Source organism: Adiantum capillus-veneris, chromosome 1 (genome assembly GCF_014529385.1).
Source record: "Adiantum capillus-veneris isolate H3 chromosome 1, ASM1452938v2, whole genome shotgun sequence".
Classification (NCBI taxonomy): Eukaryota; Viridiplantae; Streptophyta; class Polypodiopsida; order Polypodiales; family Pteridaceae; genus Adiantum; species Adiantum capillus-veneris.
In genome coordinates this window covers 61,762,848-61,786,953 of record NC_140931.1, presented here as the reverse complement: position 1 = coordinate 61,786,953, position 24,106 = coordinate 61,762,848, and the positions used below count along the sequence as shown (strand labels likewise).

Below are 24,106 nucleotides of genomic sequence, written 5' to 3'. Positions count from 1 at the left end.
GAACCAAAGGGGGACAGAGCCCCTAGACAAGGTTGGCCTTAGGCACGGTTTGGATGAGCTGGTAAACGAGTTTTGTGGCTCCACCGCGTCCAACCCTCATTGGAGCAAAAGAAAATAGATTGATTTCAAACCCACAGAAATTTGGGACGTTGACAGGTCGGGTCCGTCCAAGCCTAGCCTTATTTATGATCCCTGCCCGCGCCCCCCCCCCAAAACCAAAAAAAAAAAGGCAAAGATGAGCTTGCAATCTAGGGTTTAGGGTTGAGTGACTAAACCCTAAATCGGCTCAAACCCATTTGTAAGTATCAAACTTTTGCCTCTACTTGGAGGCTTGTTGCATAGGGCAATGATAATGTTTTATGGTATCAAGCCGTAAAATGTCCAATCCATCTCCATAGAGCCCCAATCTATATCCAAGATCTTTCAACACTAAAACTAGATACTCCCCTTCCCCTCAAAAGTAAGGTGGGCCCTTAATAACCAGCAAGATGCACCCAAGAGACAAAGCCAATGCGAACATCCACACAACAGAGCATACCAAAAACTGCACACCTTACTATATTTGATAGGACGTAGGATATCCTTCGGCTGACGCTGCGACTCCAAATGCAAAACCAGACCCCTCTCTCTCTCTCTCTCTCTCTCTCACACACACACACACACACTCATACGATTAACATCACACCAAAGTCCGGACTAGACAATTACACATGAACAAGTAACAAGAACTTTAACTCGTGACCGAGATGAGACTGCCTCTACAACCGTCGGATACTCATCTACTTCAAGAAAGTCTACTAAAGGACTATTATAAAAATTTATTTGTGGACATCAAGAAACTAGTCTTGCTTGGTTAGGCTTGCCATAGAAATTTGTTGATGGAGTGTAGTGTTGATATGTTGTTGCGATGTAGAAACGATATGTTTACATATAGCGTTGTGTTGTTCCTCACCTCATGCTCAAGATCCTTTTGCGGATCTCCTTCTATTAGCAAGGAGAGAAAGCCAAGGAAAGCTAGAATTTAAATGCTCACTTTTGTGTTTATATGCTTGTGAGAAGACTTTTGCCAACATACTAAAAAGCCCAACGCCATTGTCTTTGACACTTTGGCCAAACGCTTTCTATATATCCATGGTATCTATCTCTGTGACCATCAAGTTCTTTGTGAGTTCTTCGATCAACACCTCTATGGCTAACATCCCTTCTACATTCAGCCTCTGTGTCATTGTCTCTTTGTCTTTCACAATTATCTCATGCCGATCATATCTACCACGAACTCCATCATTGTATCGATCATGTCTACTCATATCTCCATCATCATTTCTTTTGCAACTATTGCAATTGTTGCATTCACCTCTGCTATCATGTCTACCATCACCACTGCTCATGCCTAAGGTCCTTTTGCATATCTTTAATCCTCCCTTTTGTCATCAGGGACAAACAAAAAGCCTTGGGAAGGTGAGCGAACTTTTGCCTAAGTGCTCAAGAAACTCAGCACGCTTCTTGTCTCTATGAGTTGGCATGATCTCTTCGTCTTTGATACTTCTCTCATGTGAATCATGTCTACCACAATCACCATCATGTGTTGGTCATGTCTACTACGACCTCCATCATCGCCTCTTTTGCAATTTGCGCGTTCACTTCTCCTATCATGCCTACCCTCACCACTGCTTGTGTGTTGTTGCTTGCCTCCAACTTGAACTCCTACAAATCCTTGATTCTCTCTCTATCACCAAGGACAAAGCCTGAATCTAATATGAAGTTCAACGCAATTCTCATTTAACAAAAACAATTTAGGATGTGTCCTTGGTCGGGCAAGGGCCACATACCATCGGGCAAGAGCCACGCATAGGCATCACCATGGCCACCTAATTGATGCACCACATGCTGGGAACGACGAAGAGAGCTCGTAGCAACCAGTTAGGAACCTCCTCCTCGAGTAACCCACTCAAGGACGAGGAGGATGCACTCAAGTGTCCAAGGGCAAGAGCCCTAGCACACCAAGTGAGCACAAGGTGTCCCTCTAGAGTGTGACCTAGCGGGGGATTTGAACCCACAAGCCGTACGTTGAGAGGCCAAAGCCTTACCATTAGACTAACTCTTTGGGGACAACCATGCTTACTTATTCATTTTAGGTTACTTTAAAAGGGGTTCTTCTTCTGTTGCCTACTTATAGCCAGTGGTGCTCCTGTTTAGTTGGTTCATGGCTCCTATCTTGCACAAGTGTCATCATGTGAAAATTCATTATATTGCCAAGGCACTTTTACTCTCTACAGAGGTTTCTCTCCTTATTGGCCTTGTAAACTTTAGCCTTTAGCAGCTTGCCAATCTTCAGTGGTATCCAGTTTTTTATCAGTTGTCGTAGCTTTCTAGCTTCTACCATGCTCACGGAAAAACCCCAATTGTTTCTGCGGCATTGTATTGCAACAAATAACATGCTTATTGCAAAGTATCTCTTCTTAGTAATAGTAGAAGAGCACATTTTTTGGCGCGCAGGCAGAGAGAGAGAGAGAGAATTTTAATGTCATGAAAAACTGTCCGAAGAGACCTTAAAGATCTATCCGACAAGGAGAGTTGAACTCAAGACCTATTATTCAAGAGAGAGATGGCATAACCAACCTACCACACTTGGGTGATAGAAAGGTTACACTATTTTCCTCTTTTTATTAGCACGCACGCACACTCGAGAAGAAAAGAATTTTAACGTCATGGGAAACTATCCCGAGAGAGAGAGAGAGGGGGGGGGGGGGGGGGGGGGGGGGGGGGGGGGGGGGGGCGGTAAAAGACTAACAAAATTACAAAAAGGACACAAATATACAGATAAAGAAAAAAACTACATTTCATTTATTACTAAACAAAACCAGATAAAAACAAACCATTAGTCGCTTGACATACTCCAGTTGAAGGCCTTTCATCATAGATATCTACTTCCAAACCACACACGAGAGAGAGAGAGAGAGAGAGAGAGAGAGAGAGAGAGAGAGAGAGAGAGATTTGATAAATAAAAATGCGCTAACACAAGCTGAGTTCATGAGGATAACCTTTTGCTACACGGAGTACATGAAGGTGCAACTAAGTCTCTGTGTATGTGTTTACAGACGGGCGACCCAAGTTTTTTTTTTTTTGGGGGGGGGGGGGGGGGGGGGGGAGGGGGGTTAAAAAGGATTTTTTGAATCCAATGATAGGAGTTTCTACTAGAGTACATTTCACTGAATACTGCTATCCACCTTTTCATTATCCATCTTATCGGTCTTTTCTCTTCCATGATCGAAAGGTGCATAAAAAAACTCCTTGTCTCCATGTAGGTCAGACAGCTCTGTCAAGTGCTCGCATATAACCTTCACTTGCTGTCTGTCTTTCATCCACTTTAAAACAAGCTTCATATGTCTCTTGCTCCGAAACCCTTGTTCCTGTGCTCAAATTCATCAGTATGTACATACCTATTGAGTCCAATCATCTTGTTGAAGACTGCAATATAAATAAACAAATTTGTAGATTGTCTGTAACAAGTGAGTTCAACAACGTCACACGAGGTTTTAACTACTTGACTTCAAAGTTACAAATGCATAAGACTGAAATAGACAATGTAGCTTCATGCCCAAGAAACATAGGTACTATCATTACTTATCACAACACTTCCTATTCGGGCTAGGTGGTTGAGAATGTGAGTGTCAGCCACTTAATTCCGCACCTCCATTGTGCCAGCATTTGAAAACTGGTTACAAAAAAGCGGGGGGAAAACGCGTCCTTCTACTGCCTCAGATTGTGTTGTCTTCAGCAAGGAAGGCCAGCTGGCCTCGAGACCGTGACCACCTATCTGTAAACCGTAAACAAAACAAGATCCACCTTGATAGTACAAAGAGAAGATCGCAAGAGGGATTGGGTATTAAGACCTATAAAGGTCAGGCAGGGGGGTTGGAGTAAATGGAAGCAACTGCTTATGTAAGGCTGCTCAATCTTAGCTCCAGGATGACGTATCTTGTCCGGCCTACAACAGTTCATCTCACAAGTCCAAATATTATCGTCTCGTGTATTAGCAGCAACCAGCTGCGTCAAAGTTGCTTGACGCATATTTCACCAGCTTTATAGACACAAAAGTGTTTATACAACTCATTATTAACACCCTTTTCGACAAAATTAACTTGCCGTTGTGTTGTGTTCTCACCTCTCACAGTGCATGCAAAGCAAGCTTACACATGGCTCTTCAGCTAGGCATCTCACACTGTTGGCTTAACAAACGTCCACAGATGCCAGTCAGCCTCACAATGGTTTTTCTCCAATATCTGACAACGCTTCCCAAAGTCAAGTTTTGAAATAGAGTAGCTTGATTTCCAGAGTAGAATCTCCTTATTTGTACCACTATGCATGGCATCGTCACCTAAATAAAGGGACGCTCCATCTTGATGTGAAAAGGCAGTTTTGAATTTGAAATTGAAGCTCTCTCTTCACTTTGGAAGAAATACAAAAGCAATTACATGCATGGGACCTTTTTGTGTAGATAGAGGCCTCACAATAAACCTCGGTAATACCAAGGTTATGATCTTTGACACTTCAGCAAATGCACGGGGACGATCAATCCTCACTATTGAGGGCATATAAGTAGAGGTCTCGTAAGAGTCAAAGACTGCCGTCATGGTTGCTTTCCGAATAGCATACATAGTTCTCTCCATTCAATTGCCAATTTGAGGGAAAGGTAGGGAGGGTAGGTATCTTGATTGGTTGATCACCTACGCCGGAATAGAACTGGGACCAATGTCCTCACTCCTCTGTGATGGGTGGTTCACCACCACCGCCGATCTCATCCCCATGATGTACTTCGTCATCACGTGCCGAATTCATGTTGGAATCATCACTCCTCTCCATGGTGTTGGAGAACTTGGGCATGTGACGAGGCTAGGTCGAGGTAGAAGAGAGAAAATCTGCAAATCTGCCAACTACATCCAAAATCAGCCCCTCATGAGTGAAAACGCAGAAAAGCAACAAACCGTCTCTTTTCATCAGCGATAATTGAGCACCAAAAACTCGCACAAGTCACCAATTCGAGAGCACGCCGAGGCTCTGATACCATGTCAAAGGTGCATCGGAAAAAGGTAAATCGGGTGATGAACTTGTTTGCAAGAGCGAGCAAACCTCCTCTCGAGATCAGGCAGCCAATGGATCTCGGATCTATCGCGATAGATCTTCTCGTACACAAGGCTCCTAACGTGTACCGCCCATCGAGCAGGCACCGACAGCAAAGCACGTGTGCAAACACGCGTGTAAGGGTTCAACACGGAGGGGAAGGGAAGCGCTAGAGAGAGGGAGAGGGATTGCAATGCAAAAACATTGGAGAGAGAGAGAGATCACAAGTGATGAAAAACGATAAGAGAGAGAGAGAGAGAGAGGCCGCACGTTGCAAAACGCTAGCAGATGAAAACGCTAGAGAAAGAGTGTGTGCCCAAACGCTGGTACTCCGCAATGATCACAACAAGCCAAAAGTACAAGGGGGGGCTGCCAATATAGGGCACGTGGTAAATTGCCCTTCCAACCTAGCAAAAAACCCCACAATTCTAAAAGCTGAGAGAAATACTAATAAATATATAAACTCACTGAAAGCGACCTACTACACATACTTAGTAGCAAAATTGTAGAGAACTGGAGACTTTGACCCCAAGAAACCCTAGGAACAGGGGGTCTGGCCTCATGTCAGCCTATCGGGTGAGCAACACCATGGAGTGCACCGCCAAGAAAGGTACGTCTTACCTCGGGCACAGCCACAAAACAGCCCTCATTCCCCAATCTGATTCTGGGAAATATTGGAGCCACCACCGGACAAGAATTTGAACTCTTAACAACAAAGTTTTTGGTCAAACCATTGCACAACTGCCAATCCGAGAATCCGATTGACGCGGGGAATGGCTCGTTGGATTCCTCTAACCTAAAACTATATGCACATCATGCCACGCTTGTACAAACCATTTATGAAAGAGGATTCCAAAACTTGAAAACCTAATCTAATGGACTCGTCCACACATGCGAGAGGGTTCCAAAACTTCGTCGAACATGCAGGTCCTACGAATGCGCTCACAAAATTGTCGGTACTAACCTCCTAGAATTCTAGACACTAGGGATAGGTGCAAAATTGGCTCTGGAAGTCGATGAAGCGTGTCCATGTGGCACACAGAGTCATGTGTATGTGACACTAGGATTTCTTATAAACTTATAAGGGATGCCCCTAAAGCAAAGCCCAAAAGCATCAGTTCGCTTCAACCTCAAAAGCATGGCGCGAAAAACTGTCAACCTCAACCGACGCAAAACGCAAAAGTCCATACACCTATGCAACGTCAACAGTAGCCCCTAATTTGTGAAAAATCCAGCCAGCTTTCACATTGTCTTATCAAGGTTTAGGCACCTCCGCCAAGCTCTATAATTTGGTCTAGGTTAGAGTTTTACAACTCTAACCCTTTGTTCCTCCCGGCCAAGTTCGGCATGCCACGTCACAAATTTGTAACAATGAGACATGTCTCTTGTTGCTAAATTGGCTTTATCTGACTAAAAAATAATTCTAAATGAATTATTGGATTTATAAGTGAGAGGGTTTTCTCGCTTGGAACACCAAAATAATTCTAAATGAATTATTGGAATTTTAAGTAAGAGGGTTTTTCTCACTGGAGACATCCGAGTACAGAGTATTCCTAGTGCGTCATTCAAAGTAATGACGGGAGCACTGTGAGCGGGAATATCTGTAAGGCCACCAGGAACGGGTACTTCTGATGCGTCACATCGGATGGGTGACAGGGAGCATCGGGAAGAAGTATCCGACCATCCGGGAACGGACATCTCTGATGCGTCATGGGATGGGTGACATAGAGCATCGTGAAGGGGATTGTACCGTAAGTTCGGTAGGAAAGGACTAGGTGATGGGTATTCCTGATGCGTCACAAGGTGGGTGACAGGTGCATCGGAAAGGGGATATCCATAGTCGAGAGGAAATCCAAAATGGAAAAGAGGAAAACGCGTAAAGACGCAAGCACAAGAATAAAGATGGGTTCTGAGAAGCTTTTCTTAAAAAGCGGAAAATTTTATCGAGTTTTCCAAGAAGAGCAAACGCTTTCCCGCGAGGAATCCATGTCTGCATTGCATTTGTGCATGTGGTTGCATCCAGGGACGCCTGGGAAGTGATGTGAAAAGCATTGTTTTAAACTTATAAGGTTTTATTGAGTTTTTGGGCAGGTTCAGACCAATTTTAAAATATGCCGGCCGTCCACTTAATAAGTGGGCAGCCACTGAGAAAATAAAGCAACAAAACCAGCCAACGAATTCTCTCCCTATTTCGGGTAGAACAGAAAAAAAAAAAAACGAAAAAAAAAAAATTTGAAAAAAAAAAAAAAAAAACCGCCGCTATCTCTACGCGAGCAGCTATTCGTGCCGTGGTCAAGGAGCTATAAAAGCACCACATGCCCTCACTAAAAAGGAGTTACCAACGCCAGCAAGAGAAGACTCTGCCGCCAGAAGACGCGAGAGATCGCGAGACTACGAAGCACGGAAGTCGCTTTCCTCGCGCAAGAGCGACAGGTATCTATTGTGGATTCGTCATACGAATTGTTGTCGCGTGTTTGTGTGTGTGCTTGCAGGTACTTCATCGCGAAGGAGAAGCGAGAAGGCTTCGGCCTACGCTTGGGAATTCCGGGAACGGAATTCGGAAATTGTCTGCGGGGTCTCGACTCCGAGTACAGACGGAAAATAGGATTGAGAGCTTGTCTCTCGGATTTCCCTTACGGGAAGGAACGACCATCAAGTCAGAGATTTAGAACGGAGGGGTTTTCTCCGGTTCCTGTGCTTGTAAAAAGATTCTCCCTAATAAAGGATTCTCCTTAAGGGGGGGGACCAGCCCATCTTTTGGTCCCCAGTACTGTGTCGATCTTCTCACTCTCTCTCTATCTATTTCTCTCTATATCCTTTGGCTTCAGTATTAAGTGATAAATTCTATTTATCTGAGTATATTTTATATTGTTATGCGCTCCCGTTTGTGACAGTGGTATCAGAGCATGGTCTCCTCTCTTTCTCTGTAAAGGAGGACGACTCTGGGAAGATACGGAAAGAAGCCATGACAAGCCAAGAGAGAAGTAAGCAGGCGGAAACCTAAGTCCTGCAAGAAAAAGCTCGCAGAGTTTGGAATTTTTTTTCTCTCTGCAAGAAGGCGACACAAGACTTGGGATTCTCTGAGAAGGCAACAAGAGCATGATGCTCAAGAACCTAGAGAATCCAAGGAGCGGAATGCTCGAGATCCTTCAGAATCCAGAAAATATCCATGAACATCAATCCATAACCATAGCCAAGAAATCCCCTCATTCCGGGAAGGATATGAAGAAGGTCTCTAGACCTAGGAACACTGCAGTGACCAGTCAAGTTTGATACTTTTGACGGAAGGGAAGATGTCCTGAAAGCTACTGCTTTCATTCGACAATTTGAAGTTGCCTTTGCAAATGACAATTTCTGAGAAGCGTTGAAGGTGAGGTATTGTGACCAAACACCTCAAGGGGATTGCAAGTACTTGGTGGTATACCAAAGCTCTGCAAGGAACTTACAACAAGACTTGGATTCAATTCAAGGCTGAATCTTCCGACAAATTTTTTATCCTCTACGCTTTTGAGGAAGGCATCCAAGAAGATTGGGTTCGGTTTGCCCAATAGAAATTCGAGTGAGTCCAAGGAAGTAGTGGTTCACTCTTGCCAAGGTAGCTCCACTCTTGACCCTCTCTGAGGAAGGAAAGATGAAATTCAACGAAGGACTTTTGCCCGAATTTTATGTAGACGCATCTGCAAGAATACTTTGCAGCAAATGGTGGAGTCAGCAATAAAAGCTGAAAGTGTACACCTTAGTGTACATAGAATAGAATCCCCGCAGTGGGACGAGAACCATTGAACACAGAAAGAACGAATTTTTGTTACCTCTCCTTGAAGGATACATTGCTATCTAGAGAAAGTTTGGAGTAAGGAAATTCCGACACGAGAATCTCTATTTGAGATGTGTTCGGTAGAAGGAATTTGAGTTTCTCTATGGAGAAGAGGTTTTCTGATGGTCGTTGATCATTGAGTACGCTATGTGCTTTTACCGTTACAAAAGCAACTTTTGGTTGCGGTATATGTTTCTCCATGAGCAGGTCAAGTAGCATTTACACGCTGCTAGAATAAATTCGAACTATTATGTTCGTAAGAATATAGTTCGCCAACCGTTTCAAAATGGTAAGAATTACATATGGGAGAACATCCCTGAGAATCAAAGAGGGTTCGCTCTATTGTGAACCGGGTTTGAGCGTACGTTCAGAAAATGCTATGGCTAGAATCCTATCTGCCTATGATTTTGCAAGGCGTCATTGATGCAAGCAAGGTGAATCATTTTTTATGATTCTGAAAGAAACAGACTCTAATGGGCGTCGGGAAAACACTGTTGCTGGTGAAAGGAAGTGCCGCCGTGCACAAGGAAATCTTCGGATTGGAACCGTCCGCCTACGTTGAGCAACGGCCCAAAACAAGAACCTTCTTTAAGGTGATCCCAGACTTTGTTTGTGAAGGAAGACATCGAGATTAATACTCTATGATTTGGGCATTCCCTATGTGGGAGGACACAAGATGTTTAATACCCTCAGGACTAACAACGCAGCATTATGCGCAAGGATAGATACCTAGATTGATTTCTAGGAGGATTATTCTAAGAGGATTATTCTTCTCGGATTGAGAAGGTAGACTTGAGTTAATAGATTCTCGGATGAAGGAACTTCCGATCTGTTGGCATAAACCGTCTTAGCAGACACTGACTGTTAGTACCTACGTACTACGAACACACATCTAGCACATGTACGAAATCGACAGTCACATCACACGACATCACAGGACATCACCAGACATCACAGGACATCACATGACATTCAACATTCATTCGGATCTTAGACCATGATTTATCGACAATGTAGCTAGCAATCACATCTAGGTCCAATCGGGACCTCATCGATGTCCGATTGACTAACCCCTATTGCAACCATGTCTATTCGAGATCAATCAGACCAAAATGCTGCAGTCATTTCGGATATCAGTTCCTGCACTCACAAGAAGTCAAGAACAAATCAGTATCATTATCAGGAATTCCATTTCATAAAGTCATCCAGCAGAATACTATCAGCTCTCAGTATCCCTGAAGCTCAAAGAGACATCAGTGACTTTAGTATCAAAATCGAGGCATCTGTTGACAAAGGAGCGGAGTAACTCCCCTCTTCTGCATCCCACTGCACCAGATCTCCGGCCAAGCTGAATTCTGGGTTCCGTTTGGAGTAGACTATGCTAAACCAAAACATCGAGGTAAAGTTTCACAATCCGAGGAGTATCTGCTAGGTCCTCCTCCTCCATCCACTTCGCATCAAATGCAGGAAAGTTCTTGAACTTAACCAAGAACCGCCTTCGGACTTTACCTTTCTTCGTATCATTATGTGCCAAAATCTGTTCAGGAACAAGGATCTCCTCGTTTTCTTCCACTTCGGGTTGCTCATCAGGCTCCCCATCATCAGGCACATCACCCTTAACAGGTTTCAAGAGACTCACATGCAATGCATTGTGAATCCTCCAAGTATCTAGCAGTTTCAATCGAAAGGAGACATCATTTATCTTGTCAGTGATCTGGAAAGGTCCGTAGTATCGCATACTAAGCTTTGGAAAAAGCCTCTCCTTTCTCTTTTTCTTTCGTAGGCGTGCCTTCTCAAAAGTAAGAGCACCCAATCATCCTCCTTCAATTTCAAGTCGCGACGATGGCGATCCGCTGCCTTTTTCTGTCGTTCTTGAGACTCCTGCAAAGTCTCGCGAACCTTGGCAAAAGCCGTATCCAAATCTTGCGAATATTCATCCGCTTCAAATATCTAATCTTCATGCTCAGGAAGGATGGAACCTTCGCAGCACTTTCAACAATCTCACATGGCGTCTTCCCCGTCGAAGAGTGTATCGTGTTATTGTAGGCAAATTCCACCAAAGGTAAGTTCTTTTCCCATTGAGTCTTCTGATCCGAGATACAAGACTTCAATAAATCTAAAATCATTGAATTGGCAATCTCAAATTGCCCGTCAATCTGCAAGTGGAACGATGACGAGAATTGCAACTGCGTGCCAATGTTCTCCCAAATTGCCTTCCAAAACAAACTCATAAATCTGGGGTCTCTATCGGAGACAATCGTCTCAGACGTGCCATGTAATCGGAAAATCATCGTGACCATTCTGTGTTCTTGGGAGATCAAAAATGAAATCCATTGCAATACTTTCCGAGGGGTGGGTGGGTATGGGTAAAGGCTGTAACAATACATGTGCCTTATGCCTGTCAAACTTGACCTTCTGGCATACCAAGCAACTGCCCACAAACTCTTCCACATCCTTTTTGAGTCTCGGCCCAAAGAAGTATCTCTCTACCCCCTTCATGGTGGTAGCAATGCCGCAGTGACCCGTAAAAGGTGGATAGTGGCATTCAGTCATAACCTTTTCCCTCAACGGCTGTGTAACGCACAACATAGTCTTTTTCATCAAGTAGCCTTCCCGAAGGGAGTATCCAGCTACTGTCTCCCCATCCCGTATCCGTGTGAAAAATATCTGCAAAATCTGTATCTGTGGCATACCGATCGACCATATCCTCGAAGCTCCTATGATGTACCGCGGAAATAGCCAGAACCAACGGTTTCCGAGACAAAGCATCTGCCACCACATTCTTCTGTCCCTGCACATGGACAATCTGGAAGTGGAACTGTGACAAGATGTTTGCCCACCGCATCTGCTTTTTCAAAAGCTGCTTCTGTGACAAGAAGTAGCGCAAACTCTGATGGTCTGTAAAGACAGTAAAATCTGCTCCGAGTAGGTAATGCCGCCACTGAGTAAGAGCATGGATAACCGCCAAAAGCTCTTTCTCATAGATATGTGCTGTCATCTCCGGCCTAGAGAACAAACGGCTCTCGTAAGCTATGACATGGCCTTCTTGCATCAAGACCACACCCAGACTACGACCACAAGCATCACAATATACTTCAAATGACTTCTACAAGTCCGGCAAAGTCAAAATAGGTCCCGTAGTCAATTTCTCTTTCAATGTCCGAAAGACAGTCACCTCTGTGGGTCCCCACGAAAAAGGTACTCCTTTCTATGTCAAGGTATGCAAAGGGGAAGCAACCTCTGCAAACTTTCGTATGAACCGCCTGTAGTACGAACAGAGTCCCAAGAAGCTTCTAACTTCATGGACATTCCTCAAATCGGGCCAATCACGGATAGTCTCTATCTTGGCCGGGTCCATTTGCACTCCTGCTGTGTTGACACAATGTGTCCCAAAAAGTGTATCTCTGGTAGGAAAAAAATCACTTTTCTTTGCATTAATCACTAACGTGTGATATCGTAATGCCTAAAAGACTTGAATCAGATGATCTCTGTGTTCTGCCTCATTCTTGGAGAAAACAATGATGTCGTCAAAGAAAAGTGTCAACAAATAGCCTGTACTCTCGAAAAATCCTGTCCATCATCCGGTTAAATGTCGCAAGAGCATTGGTTAAGCAAAAAGGCATCACCAAAAACTCAAATAACCCAAAAGTCGTCCAAAAAGCTGTCTTGTAGACATCTCCTAGCGCTATCCTGATCTGATGATATCCACTCTTCAAGTCAATCCTGCTAAAGCACGAGGATCCCTGTAACCTGTCAAGTATATCATCGATCCTAGGAATCGGAAATCTGTTCTTGATGGTGATTTGTTGAGAGCTCTATAATCGATGCACATTCTCCAAGATCCGTCTTTCTTCAAAACCAACAACACTAGAGAGCAACACGGTGAAGTACTAGGCTAGACAAGACCCTTTTCCAAGAGGTCTTTCACTGGGTTCATAATCTTTTCATTTTGTACTCGGCTCACACGGAAGGTGGCCAATTCGGTGACGTGCTTCCAGGTATCAGATCAATGATATGATCTTCAGGCCCTCTAAAAAGCAATCGGCATGAGTGTGGAGAAAAATCTTGGCGTTCTTTTGATCAGGTCAAAACATATTCAACCTTTATCCAGCATTCAGTTCCCAAAAGAATGAGTAAGAAACTGAAGTTCATCAAGTACAATCTCTAAGCCCTTCATTTATCAAAGTCGCTTTCTCGGCCCGGTAGTCAACCACGGCGTAGTTCTTGTGGTACCAAGGGATCCTGAGTAGAACGTCACTCGCGTGCCCTGAACACCCCTGTCATTGCAAACGAAGTTTGCCAATGCTCGGTGTAATGGCAACATCCCATCCGGGTGCCAGTCGAACTACCTGTCGAACTACCTCTGCCTATGGCGTCAGTCTGTTGGGCGTAATTTCCAAATCAAGCCGCCAATTCCAAGTGAAAAGAAGTTGGCCTTGGCTCCTTCAAAAGAGCTTCTTCATCCTTCACTTTGCCCCAAAAGCGGCAAAGTTTGTACTTTCATTCATTAGATTCGGTGCAGGTCCCACGCCATGTGGTACCAGTTCTGCTTTTCTATCTACAGACTGCCACATTCCTCAGCTGCTCTCGAACTCTCAGACCTGTGGTCATCTTTATCATTCTGTTCTTTCTGTGCCTTTTTAGGGCACTTCGCGGAGATATGTCCATGTTCCCCGTATCCAAAGCACTTCCCCTCTCTGATGAAGCGAGCTCTCTCCTCAGGAGTAAGCTTGGGTCGTGCATCTTTTTTCTCTGGGTTGCTCTTTTTCTTTCTACTTTCATTCCCAGAAGTTTGCTTGGCTCGTTGTGTCATGGCCTCATCTGTGGGGCCCGTATCCAAAGCACTTCCCCTCTCTGATGAAGCGAGCTCTCTCTTCAGGAGTAAGCTTGGGTCGTGCATCTTTTTTCTCTGGGTTGCTCTTTTTCTTTCTACTTTCATTCCCAGAAGTTTGCTTGGCTCGTTGTGTCATGGCCTCATCTGTGGGGTAGGTCAGACTGCCAGAGTGAATGGCAAAGCCCCGCTTCGCATGACTCATCAACTCCTGAATAGAAGCTGACTTCTGTTCCAAGTAGTGATCTCGGATCTCTGTAGGTAGACCCAAGGTAAACTGCTCAATCTGTTCTTTGAACGAGATCTTCTTGAATGAAGAGGCGGGTAGAAAAGAGCTCCAGAATCTTTCACAATAAGCATTGATTGTATCTTTCTTGGTCGTCCGAAGATGGTTCCAAGCAGCTCGTACATCTCGTTCATATTCTTGCGTCAACCAAGAAGAAATAAAAAGCTTCTTAAATTTCAGTCATTTAACTGGCGCACTCTTGTTAAAAGAAGCGTTGACCACCAAGTACGAGCATTCCCCCTAAGGTAAGAGGTAGCTCTCCGAATCTTGGAGTGCTCTGAATAGCGTCCTCCCGCGAAAGCGATGTCAAACTGCTGTATAAACGACAAAGCCTTCGAAGCATCTGAGTATCCTGAAAAAGTATCAAACTTGATCGAGTGGCCACCTTCCTTAAACTCTCGGACTTTCTTGCTTTTATCTTCGAGAAAGTCATACTGGTTGGCTTTGTAAAAATTCTTCTTGTTCGCATAAAACTTTCCGTCATCGGAATCTGAGCTGTCTGTAGACGAGTCCTCAGTAGAACTGTCAGTCACTGGGCGAGATGTAGCCTTCTTTGCCTTTTTCTTGCCCTTTCCGAAGCTTTGTTTCTTGCTTCGCTTTTTACCTTTTCTGTCTTCTTCGCTCGAATCCGAGAAGCTAGAAGAACTATCAAAAGAAGAAGAAGAAGAAGAAGAACTGGGTAAGCCTTCAAAATTGACACACTTCTTCTGTTTCTTTGCCTTGTAAAAAGTCGACTGACGACCCAAATAACCTGGAAAGTCGGTGCTTTTCTTCTGCTTTTTGCCGTGCTTTTTGGCTTTCTTTTGCGCGTCAAAAAGCTGAGCAATCCGTGCATCAACCACGTTCTCCAGTTCCTTCTCCGTATATTTTCTTGGAGGCAGAAGGTTTCTTGAGAGCGGGTTTCGGGAGTGGTGTTGTGGTTCTCTACCACTCCATCTATACCTCTTCCAAAGAGGTCTGGGTCACATATTTTGCCATCTTCGGGTCCTTGGCAAAATTGAGCATCATCTTCGTTGCATCGCCGATCAATTGACGACGCGTCATCTCTCTTTGCTCCGCCTGAGTAGGCCGAGGCGAGCCATACTCTCTACCAGAATCTTTGTTGTGATCCCAGCCCGCATCTCCCAATGCAGAGGGAGTCGACTGATCCTTGCGTGAAGCCATAGGTGCCGCGGAAAAAAAATTCGAGGATCGGATTTCCCGTAGAAGAGAAATAGGCCGTGCTCTAATACCACTGTAACAGACTTGGACACTCCAAGTCGAGAATCAACCGCGACAGCACCAAATAACCACTTCAAAACAATTCACAGATCACAATAGATTTGCACTGGCCCGGCGGAGTTCCGAGCCTAGAGATATTGGCCCCAAAGACTCGCGCCCCTTTCGGTATTTCTTTTTGTATTAATCAATCATCAAAGTACAAGAGAGCGGTTAGGGTTTCACTCTCAGACTCTGCGTCCAGATGCTCTGAGAAGTGAGGCCCTCACCACTAATTTAAAGGTTACAAGGGATGCCCAAAAGCAGAGCCCCAAAAGCTTTTAAAATAAAAAGCATCAGTTCTCTCTCTCTCTTAGAGAATCCTTTTATAAAAAAAAGCAAAATTCGCGTCGCTCATCATTTTCCCAATATATATATATATATATATAAATATTAGCCTCCGCGATTTTCAGAAATTAGGGTTTCTGGCAGAAATTAGGGTTTCTGTTGTCCGCCACGTCATCACTTTGTGACAAGAAAGGACTAGGTGATGGGTATCCCTGATGCGTCACAAGGTGGGTGACGGGTGCATCGGAAAGGGGATATCCATAGTCGAGAGGAAATCCAAACTCGAAAAGAGGAAAACGCGTAAAGACGCAAGTACAAGAATAAAGATCGGTTCTGAGAAGCTTTTCTTAAAAAGCGGAAAATTTTATCGAGTTTTCCGGGAAGAGCAAACGCTTTCCCGCGAGGAATCTGTCTGCATTGCATTTGTGCATATGGTTGCATCCAGGGACGCCTGGGAAGTGTTGTGAAAAGCATTGTTTTAAACTTATAAGGTTTTATTGAGTTTTTGGGCAAGTTCAGACCAATTTTAAAATATGTCGGCCGTCCAGACTCCACTTAATAAGTGGACAGCCACTTAGAAAATAAAGCAACAAAACCAGCCAGCGAATTCTCTCTCCCTATTTCGGGTAAAACAGAAAAAAAAAATGAAAAAAAAATTTGAAAAAAAAAAAAACGGCCACGATCTCTACGCGAGCAGCTATTCGTGCCGTGGTCAAGGAGCTATAAAAGCACCACATGCCCTCACTGAAAAGGAGTTACCAACGCCAGCAAGAGAAGACTCTGCCGCCAGAAGACGCGAGAGATCGCGAGACTACGAAGCACGGAAGTCGCTTTTCCCGCGCAAGAGCGACAGGTATCTATTGTGGATTCGCCATACGAATTGTTGTCGCATGTTTGTGTGTGTTTGCAGGTACTTCATCGCGAAGGAGAAGCGAGAAGGCTGGATCAATTCTCTTGTAGGAGGCGATCCCACCAGAGCCTTGCTTTCTCAAGAAGCTAGGGCGGTAGCCCATGTGAACCGCGTCAGTGGTCTCGTATGCAGGAGCAGATGGCAATAGCAATCGTAGTTGTGTATGCCTTGAGTCTATCCATTGGGGCATGTATGATCTATGCAGGACCACTCTCTGTCCCTTGTATGAGCAGTTTGTTATCAGCATGGAGAGCCTTTCCCACATCTCTCTCTCTCTCATTCTCAGATGGATGTCCTGTGTCTTTTTACCTCACTGATCTCTCTTCTCCACAGTCGCCTTGTTCATGCATGTGGCATTGCAAGTGTTCTCTTCTGCCAGAGGGTCTTATCGGAGTCGAGCCAGATCAAAGTTGAGGTATCCACCGGATCAGAGACCAATTCTTGTATTCATTGCATCTTTCGCTACCTATTCTGACAAAGAGAAGAGAAGAGAGGAAGAAAACGGAGGCCGAGGGGAGAAGAAACAAGAGAACAAGAGAGAAAGAGAGAGGAGGAGGAGAAGAGAAGAAAGAGTAGACGAAGAAGAAAAGCAATTGTACAGTTGTTGAGGCTAGCCACAAACACTCGTGCAAAAAGAAGAAGCGACACTTGCTTCAACATCACAAGCAATAGCTGGTGCAACATAGAGAAGAAAGAAAAGAGTCATTTTCGCTAAGAAACCTTAAGTATTAGCATAAGTATCTTAGAGAAAAGTTACGTTCTTTTGGCCAAAAACATCCAGAACATCATCGCAATAAACTACTGGGTTTTTTTTCTTTTTGCAGCCACACGCGTTCTTGTTTCCCCCTTCCTCCTCCCCCTAATTTATACGCTTTTGCACCCCCAAAACAGTCGATACCTACAAGCTTCCTCCTCTTACAGATTCACAGCCCCTTTGAAACCATTCCAAGCATTTTGGAGTGAGAATACTGTCCACAGACAAAAACTCTTGCCAATAGCTGGAACGAGTACCTGCCAAGACCGCTGGAACCATAAGTTGATGGTAGAGCTCCCGAGAGTGCCGGGAGAATCCCGAAACCCAAAAAACCGGTTGGCTCCTTAAACCCCGACCCTAGAATTCATCACAAGACATTTTCTTACAAGGTAATGAAAACATATCAAAGTCTTCATTTAAACTGGTAGCACAATAGATCCTGTGTGTCCGTTCCTATTCCATTGAAGCCATACTCAGCAATGCCTTTGAAAACGTCAATTCTATCTAAGGCGTTTAGGACTTGAACGGAGAGTAATCTCTCTCTCTCTCTCTCTCTCTCTCTCTCTCTCTCTCTCTCTCTCTCACCTTTGACTGGGCCCAACAGTGGTCGACACTCTCTCTCTCTCTCTCTCTCTCTCTCTCTCTCTCTCACCTTTGACTGAGCCCAGCAGTGGTCGACAGATAGAGGTCCATGCCTGCGGAGGATGGCGAGGAGAACAATAGAGAGGCGATGGGCTTCGTCAGCCTGCGTCGGAGTGTTGAAAAGGGCGGGTTTGATGTACGGAAAGCGGTTTGAGGACATTCGAATTGCCGTAGCAAACATGGTCCCGTCACGCCTTTCTCGGCAAAACCCCAACCAGCATATTTGTCGGTGAAGATCAAGAGTGCTGATGTGAGAGACGCTCAAACACTGCTGTTTGTGTCGACAAATGGAGGTTTTGCCTTATCGAAGGGCTAGGCCTTCATCGTGTTGCCTTGGCTACAAAAAGGCAAAGGCCCCTATCTCTCGCCAAGGCGCCTGTCACGAGGGCTGGCATGCCTCGTGACACGGGGTCTTGATGGAAGCTTGAGCCATGGGATCGACGGCAGGAAAGCAAGGCACGAGAAGCAAAACGTTTGCCAACCGTCAGATTTGTCCTAGTTTACTTTTTAAGTCTGCGTTTACTTTCTAGCATTTTTGTTAATTTTATATGTTTTTGTTTTCCCATCTTGGACAACCAAACGTTTGTGTGCACGTGGATAGAGTGTGAGCCTATCTTCGCAGTCGTCTAGGTTCAAATCTCGCTTGCGTCCCCGAGTTGACTTTTTGTTCACCCACCCCCCCCCCCGCCCCCCAGCTTTTGAAGAGTGTGGCAATCTCAAAGTGTCCCTTCCCCTTGCCTGAGGGACTGATGTATCATTTTTTTACTATCTTTTTTTTTTAACTTGGTAAGCCAAAGGTCCTTTTTTTCAAATAAGACCTGAGGATTAAGCCGCTTGGCACGATCTATGCCATCGATTTCACCCAAAATCAAACACAATAGGACCATCAATTTTACCCAAAATCAAACCGCATGAGCGACTGCTTTTACTTTATCATCGCCTGCTTTTTTGTGTTGCATCGCATTATCAGCCTGTAATTAAGCGCCATGGCCAATCATGTCATGCTTTTAGAAGTTATCTGGGGAGGACGTACTGCAAAGTGCGTAATATAATCTTAATCTTTTTATGATTAATGCAGGGAGCTTCCAAAGGTGAGCCTCAACGGTACTTTGGTGACTGAGCTTTGCGATCTCGATGAGCCTCGACGGTACTTTGGTGCCTGAGCTTGGCGATCTCTGTCGCTTGCAAACTTTGTAAGTAATTTGTGACTCACTCGACCAGAGACATTGTCCTTGATCTCTTGCATAATTAACTGTCGCATGCATCCAATGAATGTGTTAATCAATCTATGTTGTCTCCTATAGTGATTTGTTCCAAAACCAGTTCATCGGCTTTATTGCTAGAGAGCTCTCTAGGATCGGCACTCTTACAACCCTCGATCCCCAGTGGCAACCAGCTCGTTAGAAAGATCCCGTTTGAGTTTGACGACTTTCAGACAGCCAACGCTCTCGAGATCCCATAATTCTAGTTCTAGCTAGTTGATAAGCCAAAGGTCAAATAAGGGTGGTTTCAAAACTACACGAAGGTAGCCAACGCGTCCCCTCCATGTCAACACTCGAGCATTCACACAGCACAGAGAATTGTGCTTGAATCCGTGGCATCAACAAGCAGGATATGTCTTGTGATTCAACTGTAAATTTTATGTGCGCACGAGGGTGAGCAATTGAACGTTGGTCCCGTTTTCATATCAAAAAGCATAAAGACGCCTTGCATTTCCGGGTGATGAGGTCGCCCATGATTGATTTCTATTGTTGTAAACCTTGGCGGGTTGCTACGATGAAAGTGAGTTAGCAACAATTGGAGCGGGAGCCTCAAATCTTGATGTAACAACCACTAAAGACAATGAGTTCACCTAGCCAGCTAAGAGCGTCAAAAGTCTCGGGTGTGACGATATGATGCTGATAGATCTTGGCTGTTCTATTAAGACAAAGGAGCTAAAAAGGAGCAAGGCAAATCTGACTTATCAAGAGGACAAACAACATACCCCATTGATATATTACTTGTGAAAATCATAAGACGTCCAGACAGTTTATTTCACATAGCTTCATTTGAGCAATGTGCTTTGGCCAAAGAGAGAAGAAAGTGAAGGAAGCAGCAAAGAATTTGAATTGTCCTTCGGAAGGATAGATACAATGGATATGCTAGCAATGGTGATGTTGATAATAGAGGGAAACTCAAAAGGAGCTTGACCATGAGGCTAAGTTAAAAGATAAGAGAAAAAACAAAAGCAGTGGTGGTGGTAGACAGCATACCAAATGAGAATGCCACAGGCTAATGTAGATTCTCGTAGACATGATCTACATGATGATGGATATTGTGGTAGACATTATTGAAAGAAGAGAAGGTATGAAAGATGAAGAGATCATGAGAGAATATAAAAGGAATTGTAGCCACAAGGATGATGATTGAAACACTCACAAAGAGCACGATGATTGTAGGGATAGATACAATGTATATGTTGGCATTGATGATGATGATGAATGCAGAGATGGAAGCAAGAGGGAGTCAAAGGAATGTAGGTCATGGCTCATCTTCACAAAATCGTGTGATAAAATCTAATATCTAACTTTACCAAATGATTTTCTCATATTAAACTGATCATTTAATGTGGGAGAATAAATGGGAACAAGAGTTAGAATAGAGACGTGCTTCTAGACCTATCTCAACAGGGGACCAAAAGGAGAGATGGTTGCATCTCAATAGGGGTCCAAAAGGAGATGGTCTATCAAAGAGCAATGTGCAATAAGTGCTTGTAGACTTAGCTCAAAAGGGGACCAAGAGGAGAGATGGTTACATCTGAATAGGGGTACAAAAGGAGGTAGTCTATCAAAGAGCAATGTGCATCTAATGGAGCTTAAAGGACCTTAGGGTTAGCTTCATTAAAGACCTCCAATGGTTAGTGTTAAAAGTCCTTTGATCTTAGGCAAGCTAGGGCTGAACTTGAGGTAGGAACCCGACCTTTGACCTTAGGCAAGCTTGAGGTGGGAACCCGACCTAAACTTGCCTTTGACCTTAGGCACCTTAGGCAAGCTAGGGCTGAGCTTGAGGTGGGAACTCCACCTAAGGTGTTTTTCATGCTTGATGACTAAGGTACTTGAGGTGTTGGGATTAAAGCCCAAGTGGCCTCTTATGCGGATATGGCCGCCCGCCCGCCTAACTCACTTACCTCTAACTCTTTGTATATACTCACATATACTTTGTGAATACTAAGGTATTGGGAGATAACCCTTCTAACAGTTCTCTACGTACTGTACTGTGTAAGCTCACTCTGTGTGTGTGTGAGAGAGTCGACCCACGCTCCACTCCGCGACTTCAATTGGTATCAGAGCCTTGGTTCAGTGCGGTTTTGCGCAATCGCGCGCGCGCACTTTTCCAGCAGATTCTGGATCCGGAGTTCGAAAATTCACACTCGGCGTTCCGGGAGCGTTTCCAGAAGGTGACTTGGAGTTTTACCCCCCTTTCGAAGCCATTTATGCCCTCAGAATTTCGTTCTGAGCACTACAGCAGAAGATAGATTTCAGCCGCAAAGAAATCTGTCTTGTGTAGATTGGCAAGCAGGAGGTGGTCGACATCAATATCGGCATCGACATACATCACTTATTAGTCTTCAGAGCATCATCTATAGACCAGGTACACATATATATCATCAGATATATATATTGCAGTCTGCATTGCTACTTCTTGTGCTTACCAGGTTCCAGGGGAGGTGTGGCCATACAACGGCTTGACACCACTGGCATGTATTGTAGATTGATGTATTGTGATTGTGGGTCTGCTAGTTGTGAGTCACGCTAGCAGACAGACCGCCGCAGCGGTCATAGGACAGTGATTGGTCTATTATAGGATGTATGCTAGTTCTGGGCAGTTTGCTGAGCCATCTGAGAGGGTCGTGTGTGAGGTTTTTTGAAGCCAAGCACTGGGGGCTGGGTTACCCAGTGTGAGGTGGATTAGGTTGCTGGAGTTCCCCTCTACACGCATCCTCTTCGGCGACTTTTATCCCTTAGGATGTATGACTTTGTGTAGACACTGGATTGCATCTTATGCGTCAGGCCGTTGAGGCATTGTTCAGGGTTCAGTCTTGAGACAGATACAGGTTATGTCATCGCCCAGAGAGGAGACAGTGTATGCTTACAGGACAGCATATTACAGAGATTTTTTAGATTTGTCACTGGTCAGCTATTTATGATTGTTTTTTGAGCTATCTTTTGGTTCCCAGAGCTCAGTTTACAGGGGAGACTCTGTCAAAAATTTTCAAAATACTGACAGTTCCTGAGGAGAGGTGTTCAGCTTGTTGATTACAGCTTGTTTACTGTGTACAGAGGCCAGTTTACAAGGGAAACTCTGCCGGATTTTTCTCAGGAATAAGCAGTTTGGCAGATATGGCATCTTCTCAAAGTGAGACTCTTTACAACATAAAGAAGCTGGATGGCATTCCATTCTGGAAGAAGCAGATTTGGCAGGTTTTGGTGCAGAAAAAACAAGTGAAGCCACTGAAGCTCAAAGGGGAGAGACCAGAAGGTATGGCTGAAGATGAGTGGGAAGAGCTTGACGAGTTAGCTTGTTCCACAATCATGCTGACACTGGCAGAAAATGTTTACTTCAACGTAGCAGAAGAGACTACAGCGTATGGCGTATGGCAAAAGCTATGTGGTATGTACGAGAAACAAAGTGCTGCTTCTTAGATTTACTGGCTCAAGAAATTGGTGGATTTGAAGATGAAGGAAGGGACAGCCATGTCAAATCATCTGAATGAATTTCACACAATTTTCAGCCAGTTAACAGCACAGGAGATAGTCTTTCCAGATTCAGTGAAGGCTATGTTTCTCTTAATCACTTTGCCAGACAGTTGGGATACTTTTCGTACAGCGTTAAGTAATTCTGTCGCGCCAGAAGGTCTTACAAGTGCCAATGTAGAAGGCAACTTGCTCACAGAGGAAGTGAACAGGAAGAACATTGACAAAGGCAAAGGCAATAGTGCTTTGGTCGTTCGAGGGAGACAACAGTTTAAAGAGAAGAAGGATAAGAAGGCACAAAACCGAAGTAAGTCTCGTGATTCGAAGTCAAAGGATGACATAGAATGCTACCATTGTGGCAAGAAGGGTCACATGAAGCGAGACTGTACGAAGTGGAAACAAGAAAAAGGAAAAACAAAGAGTTCTGAGCAAGATGAAAAGAAGAGTTCAGTGAAGATTGAAGAGGTGAATGTCACAGGATCTGGTTCAGACAGTGATTCTGGTATAGCAGCTGGTGACATCTTCCTTACAAGCAATCTTGATTTTGTTTTCTTGACTGCAGAGGATGGACATGCTATGAGTGATTGGATTATCGACTCAGGGACATCTTTACATGTTTCTCCGCACAAAGAGTGGTTTACATCATATGTGGCTATTAAAGATTATGTCAGACTTGGCAATGAGCAGGTTTGTGACATACTTGGAGTGGGAGATGTGAAGTTGAAGTTTCAGAATGGCTCTTCTTTATGGCTCAAGAATGTCAGACATGTTCCAGAAATCCGAAAGAGCTTGATTAGTATAGGGAAGTTGGATGATGCGGGTTATGTGACAGTTTTTGGGAACAGCGCTTGGAAGATATCCAAAGGTTCGATGACTGTAGCACATGGCAGCAAGTCAGGAACTCTGTACACTTTACATGTTTCAGAGGTTAAAAACCATGTAATTAATGTGATTGAGTAGCCAAGTGTGTCACTGTGGCATCGTAGGTTGGGACATATGTCAAAAAGAGGAATGGAAATACTTTCTCATTATGGTTATTTGCCTGGCTTTTCATTTCAAGATTTCGAGTTTTGTGAGCATTGTGTTTATGGTAAGCAAACACAGGAACCGCACAGATCAAAGAGGAATCGTAGGGACGAACGGTTAGCTCTTGTACACAGTGATCTATGCGGACCAATGCCTAGTTTGTCACTAGGGGGAGCAGCGTACTTTTGTACATTCATAGATGACTATTCTCGCAAAGTATGGGTTTACTTCTTGAAGCACAAGGATGAGGTGCTCAAGGTCTTTAAGACATTCTTGCAGCTGGTGGAGAATCAGAGTGGTCAAAAGCTGAACTGCTTGAGAACTGACAATGGTGGAGAGTACGTTTCCAAAGCTTTTCAAGACTTTTGTGAAGCAAAAGGGATTAAGCGGGAACTTACTGCACCATATAATCCTTCACAAAATGGGGTTGTAGAACGTATGAAT

At 44.3% G+C, this 24,106-nt stretch overlaps 1 protein-coding gene across 3 annotated transcripts; it reads right to left on the bottom strand.

Annotated features, from left to right (window-relative positions):
* Nucleotides 1-2,993: 2,993 nt before the first annotated feature.
* Nucleotides 2,994-18,260, bottom strand: LOC147464883 (uncharacterized). 3 transcript variants are annotated; one of them, XM_086516972.1, is made up of 3 exons: nucleotides 17,914-18,253; nucleotides 17,519-17,618; nucleotides 3,274-3,410 (listed from the first exon to the last, which is right to left on the bottom strand). In XM_086516972.1, exons 1-3 carry the CDS (start codon nucleotides 18,082-18,084, stop codon nucleotides 3,307-3,309), a joined length of 375 nt encoding a protein of 124 aa, XP_086373098.1. In that variant the 5' UTR covers nucleotides 18,085-18,253; the 3' UTR covers nucleotides 3,274-3,306. The 3 variants fall into 3 exon arrangements, with proteins under 3 accessions (XP_086373095.1, XP_086373098.1, XP_086373100.1); XM_086516974.1 differs by having other exon boundaries at nucleotides 3,334-3,468; nucleotides 17,914-18,260; XM_086516969.1 differs by lacking the exon at nucleotides 17,519-17,618 and having other exon boundaries at nucleotides 2,994-3,410; nucleotides 17,914-18,215.
* Nucleotides 18,261-24,106: the final 5,846 nt, after the last annotated feature.

What these genes read in the sequence shown, in the direction of transcription:
- LOC147464883 (XM_086516972.1), bottom strand. Translation starts at nt 18,084, where the DNA reads ATGTTTGCTACGGCAATTCGAATGTCCTCAAACCGCTTTCCGTACATC. An exon ending in ACTGCTGGGCTCAGTCAAAG is followed by an intron (nt 17,619 to 17,913) that starts GTGAGAGAGAGA and finishes GATGAATTCTAG; the next exon opens with GGTCGGGGTTTAAGGAGCCA. An exon ending in GGTTCCAGCGGTCTTGGCAG is followed by an intron (nt 3,411 to 17,518) that starts GTACTCGTTCCA and finishes ATTTGAGCACAG; the next exon opens with GAACAAGGGTTTCGGAGCAA.